The 6,000-nt window shown below is 34.1% G+C and overlaps 1 protein-coding gene across 1 annotated transcript in view; it reads right to left on the reverse strand.

The window, feature by feature from the left end:
* Positions 1-1,527: 1,527 nt before the first annotated feature.
* LOC108913205 (uncharacterized oxidoreductase YjmC-like) overlaps positions 1,528-6,000 on the reverse strand; it is a 30,514-nt gene continuing 26,041 nt past the window's right edge. The window contains exons 7-8 of the mRNA XM_018718710.1: positions 2,166-2,320; positions 1,528-1,770 (exon numbers count right to left, since the gene is read on the reverse strand). Coding sequence (XP_018574226.1) covers positions 1,600-1,770; positions 2,166-2,320 — 326 coding nt within the window. The 3' untranslated portion in view covers positions 1,528-1,599. The remainder of the gene's footprint in view (positions 1,771-2,165; positions 2,321-6,000) is intronic.

The raw sequence follows: 6,000 nt of genomic DNA on the forward strand, positions 1-6,000 counted from the left end.
AAGGTGGTGCTGGAGTTCTTCGAGTTCAAGATCTGAACTGCGGATCTTCCTCCAGAAAAACTGGTTTTATCGCCTTGATCCCCTCCTGACTAGCAAAATTCGTGGTGGGATCGTGCGCGCGGCACTCGCCGGAGTAGGGCAAGCGGACAGTTTTAATCGGCACGCGGTTAAGTGCTCTTAACCAAATAAGCTAATTACTGAAAATAAATAGCCTTAAACCTTACATAAAACTGAAAACTGAAAATGGTTCATTACATCATCTATTAAATAACCAATTAATAATCGATTATTGCGAACATTTTCATTGTATAAAATTTTATTCAAACTCAATGCATCATCAATGGTTACCCTATTTTGCTGTAACCGCCTTAAAACCAACAAATTTTGAAAGTGTTTTTAGAACCTTTGTACATTTTGGTACGACTAAAATTTTTTAAGTCCATAAAACCATCTTCTGAACACAAATTTTTTGCATTACCCAAATTCATGGCCAGCAGTACGAACTTTCTTTATAATTATGAACTTCCAAATAGCCATTGATAACACAAAAAAAGAAAAGTAGTCTGTACTTTTCATGCGACATATGTTATCTGTAGTATTTTTGTCTCCTGATCACGGATGTTATTTTTTTAAAATTTGGTCGGCCATCTTGAATCCGCCATCTTGAATTTTGCAAAATTGACCTCGAATCCGTGATCAGCGACCCTGAAAACCCCCCGTATACCAAATTTGGCGCGAATTTGTTATTTTTTGAAAATTCGTGATATCTGACCTTAATTGACTTTTTTTTGAGGTTAGAAAAAGAACCATCAATTCTGACTGTTAATTCACGTTTGGTGTTTTTTTCTATATAAATGAACATTTCAATATAGAAAAAAACATTTTCTAGTTTTCCTAGCACTTTTTCGTGAATTTTTGCAATTTTTGACCTATTTTTTGAGGTTAGGAAATTCCTGTGATGTGATAGCTCAATTCTGACACCGGATTCGTGATCAGGAGACAAACATACTACTGATAACATATGTCGCTTGAAAAGTACACACCACCTTTTTTTTGTGTGGCTATCATACCAAGAATATTGAAATTTTCTTGAACTTTCCCGACCTCTTCTCTATTCCCTAATACCATTTTAATACCACCCCTAAGGCCGTCGTTTCCGAGGGAATGGGGGCCTCTTGGCAACAATCGTCTCATCTGGGTAGTTTGGCGGGTAAATTTTTGAAACATCGATGAAACTATTCAAAACATTGGTGAATTTTCATGTTCTTTCATCATCTTGGATGTCTCCGAGATGATCTGATGGTAATTGCAACATCTACGGAGCCTCGCGAGAAATATTGGAAAGATCGGTGAAAAATGAATTTTGTTAGCAAAACCGTTTTATATTCTTATTTTATGGCTGGAACTACACTATATGGGCTTTTCAAGCATACTATGACAATATCTTTTAATGCAAATTTACCGAGCAGCAAAAATTTTACACAAATCGATTAATTAAACAACTTAGTTGACTGGTGTAATTTTTTTTATTTATGCATTATATACATTTATACATGCACTATAAACATTTTTCATTGAATGAAACTGATGTTAAAAAAATTACTTGGTTTTCATCGTACCTCCCATAGGACTTACGTTTAGTTTCTTCGCTAGTTGCGCATTTGTCTCAAGTTGGCTGCTTACATAAAGGAGGCCGCCCCTCTTATCCACCTCTGACATGTGCGTTCTTTCCATGTCACCGTGAACAAAGACAGGTTTGCTTGACTCTACCTAAAAAAATAAGAATATAACCTGAGAAACTATGAGAAACAATTACATGTATTTATTGCAAACCAACAACGAAATTTTCTATTCTTATTTCTAAGTTCTAGTTCGCTTTGGACAATAGGCTGTACACAATGTTTTGAAAGAAGAAATAATTTAGGGGTTGGTATATGGAACGTAGACCAGGCGTGAAGACTTATGGGCCGCGCATACAATGTCGGATCCTGTTTTACAAGGCAAATTAAAGTCTAGTAATGAAGTTGCCCAATTTCTCGCGCGTCTTTTTCATACCCTACTTAGATCAGCGCCGCCTTTACAGTGCTCCAAGAAATGGCTCACTTTTTTAACATGGAGCCTTCACTCCTGGTCTACACTCCATAGGTTGGAGCATGTAAACTCACGGGTGCCATGTTTCTCAAATAATCCATAAGTGTGCTTAATCGTCCTTCAAAACCTGGCGCAAAATTATTGGGATTGATTGCAATAAAAGCTTGGCCTAAATTGGCTACTGCCTTTTCACGTCCCCATCTACGGATATTTGGTCCGAATGCTGATCCTAGAATCAATATATACGCTATCAATGTACAATATGCTTCAGTTATTCCAGAAACATATAAAAATTTTATCCCACAATATGATAATAAACAACAAAACAATAAAAAAAAATTGCTGTCCATAAACTGGTTTAATTCATTTTATTTAGTATACAGGGTGTCCCATTTTTATTCTGAAAAAAATCAGGAAAAGATAGATCCGATAAAATTAAAGGGACTTTGCTATATAAACTTATTTCGAAATCTGAACCCTTTCCGAAATACAGGGTGTTGAAGTTGAATTTATTTTTTCATTTTTTGTTAATATCGGAGTTATAAAGTAATTGTTCCCAAATTTTGTGTGGTGAATACCACAGTGCACTAGTACTAATACACAAAACCTCAGCTTGACAGAAAAAGCCAGTGGCGTGCATTCCGCACTTGTTGATACCTTTTATAAAAAGTATGTGCTACGCCATTGACTGATCTTCAAAATAATAAGTAATTTCAATTGTCCGTGCATTGTTCTGTCAAAAAGCATTTTTACGTTTTCTACATAATAGGCACAGTTACAGAGTAAACCGACATTTTATGAAATCATCCCTAATCTTAATTTTAGCAGAACTCGATGACTATTCCTTATCTAAGAAATGTTGAAGCGCACTCCTGGCTAATTGAATACTATCTGTGATTACTAACAATGATGTTTTTTTAAGTTGGAAAAAATTTAAACATTTAAAATTCTTTCAGTGATTTAATAACAATAATAATTAATTATAATATTAATGCACATTAACGTTTAATAAACTAAAGAGAAACTGTATCATTAATGTATCAATGAATATTTAAATATTGTTCAAATATTCTCAAATCTATTCTTTGATTTCTGTGCTCTAATGTTTTAATGTTCTTACATTACCAATTTCATGGAGTCTTTGAAATGTATCAGTAAATACTTGAGAATTTGGATGTCGTCTATCAGGAAACCTTCGTCTGTATTCTCGAGATGCCTCCAATGCGTTACCATTACACAATCCGTAACAGAACACAATATCAGCATATTCAGCATTTGAAAATTTATATGGCATTATTAAAGCACTTAATGGTATTTTATAAAAAGCTAAATCCGAGTAATTAATGTAAAAAGTTTTCATTTCTCAACAAAGAGTGATCATGTCAAGTTTATTATGACAACTAAAACTGTTTTCAAAGCAACTCTGATTTTTAATTTTCTGTCACTACGAGTGAAGTGTATTGCTACATTACTGGTGCAGTTTCAGGAATCAACATCACAGATAATATTCAATTAACCAGGAATCTGCTTTAACATTTTTTAGATAAGGAATACTGAAGCCATATTAAAACAGCCTGAGCGTTTCAGTTGTTGATTAAAACAGTTCTGCTAAAATTAAGATTAGGGATGATTTTATAAAATGTCGGTTTACTCCGTAACGGTGCCTATTATGGAGAAAACGTAAGAATACTTTTTGGCAGCACAATGCACGGACAATTGAAATTATTTATTATTTTAAAGATCAGTCAGTGACGTAACACATACTTTTTATGAAAGGTATCGGCAAATCCGGAATGCACGCCACTGGCTTTTTCTGTCGAGCTGAGATTTTGTGTATTAGTATTAGTGCACTGTGGCATTCACCACACAAAATTTGACAACAATTGGTTTATAACTCCAAGAGATATTAACAAAGAATGAAAAAATAAATTTAACTTCAACACCCTGTATTTCAGAAAGGGTTCAGATTTCAAAATAAGTTTATATAGCAAAGTCCCTTTAATTTCATCGGATCTACTTTTTCCTGAATTTTTTCAGAATAAAAATGGGACACTCTGTATATATTTTCATTTAAAATTTAAATCCGAAGTACTGGGCGTTCAAAATTGTCAAGTAAAAGTAAAAAAAAATCCTTGTGCATATATAAATAAATTTTTATCTAAAACAATTTTAATTTAATTTAATTAATAATTAATTTTAATAATTAATAATAATTATTGTTATTATATAATATTATTAATGATCGGTAACAGACATCGTAAGACATGTGCATCATCGTTTTGCCCGTTCAAGCCGCTGTGAATGAAATTATTAACGATGACCCGAATCTTTCGACTTCAAGTCGAGCTCAGCATTTGGGCCTGTCATACGGCACATTGTGGCGCCATGATCATCGACTTTTTTAGCCTGAAATTGAAGATTTTGATCTGGACGATATGTGGTTTCAACAAAATGGGGCCATATGCCACACAACGCGGCCAATTATGGCTTTATTGCGCGAGAAATTCCCAGGACGCTTAATTTCGAGATTCGGCGATGTGGCTTGGCCACCAAAATCCTACGATTTAACGCCTTTGGATTTTTCTTTGTGGGGCTATGCGAAAGACCGTGGTCATGCAAACAATCCCACAACTTTGGAGTAATTGAAGGACGAAATATATCAAGTTATGGCTGAATTATTGCCCGAATTGTGTGAAAAAGTCTTCGAAAATTACCTCAAAAAGATTGAGTCCTGCAAACGGTTCCGTGGAGGACATTTGAATGATATTGTTTTTCACGCATAATGGCATAGTCCAAACTTTATTATGAAATAAAAGTTCCATCGAAATTTAAATATTCAGTGTTTTTTTAAACTTTACTTTCCTAAGGAGAAAATGGATAACCCGTTATTTTAAAAAATAACTTCAAAAGGAGTCCATGAAACGATCTTCCTGCTTACAACTTTTGAATCGATGATCCGATTAGACAATTCTAGAATTGATTAAAGGCCAAAAAGTCAGTGGCGGCTCGTGACATTGAGAATAGGTGAAGAATAGTCATTGATTGACTAACAAGAAAGAAAAAAGTGACGCAGGCGGAAATTTTCAAAATTTCAAGGTCAAATGTCTTTAAATCCCTCCTTCTTCCACACGCTCGACACCCACAATTAAACACAGTATACAGAAAAACCCGTGTGAAAACAGCAGAAACGTTTTTTTTTAAATAAACACTTCCACACCACCACTTATACTCCGAATACATTGTACACATTGTCTTTTGACTTCCCCTTTTTTCCATATCGAGAGAATAAGGCACATGTTTCCACTAAAATACATACTGGATCATACATAGGAAACATTTCTACAATTATTATACAAAACAAATATTAACAAAGAACCTTTATAATCGTGCACTGGGCGACGCGTATCGTATAAACTGTTTAACGCGATGCCGCGATGGGCAATGACAGTGCTGCTCCAATTTCCGCGTCACTCGTGCCCCCACGCCGCACAGTGGGAAATATTGGAAAAAATTCGAGCCACGCATAAAAACTAATCAAATAGTACTCATTTTTCTTATTCTTTTGGAAATTACCTGTACTATAAAGTTCCGGTGAGGTAATTGGAATATATGCCTAGAATTTTTTCAAAATGGCCATGTAATCTCTAGTCTCAAACTCGATCATACGAAGTTTGACATATTTGGTATTTAAAAATGAAAAAAAAAAAGGAAATTATGTACTAAAGGCCGCCAAACAAAAAAAAATCATAAACATTAAACATATTCCTAAATCATGAATCTAGACCCAAAACATAATAAAAATTATTATTATTACTACCAATATTTGAAGTTAATAATAATAATATTAACTTCAAATATTGGTTGCACACTCAAAAGTACAATTTTTATGGATTTATACTCACAGGTTTA

This window comes from Anoplophora glabripennis, unplaced genomic scaffold, assembly GCF_000390285.2.
Source record: "Anoplophora glabripennis isolate ALB-LARVAE unplaced genomic scaffold, Agla_2.0 scaffold1098, whole genome shotgun sequence".
Classification (NCBI taxonomy): Eukaryota; Metazoa; Arthropoda; class Insecta; order Coleoptera; family Cerambycidae; genus Anoplophora; species Anoplophora glabripennis.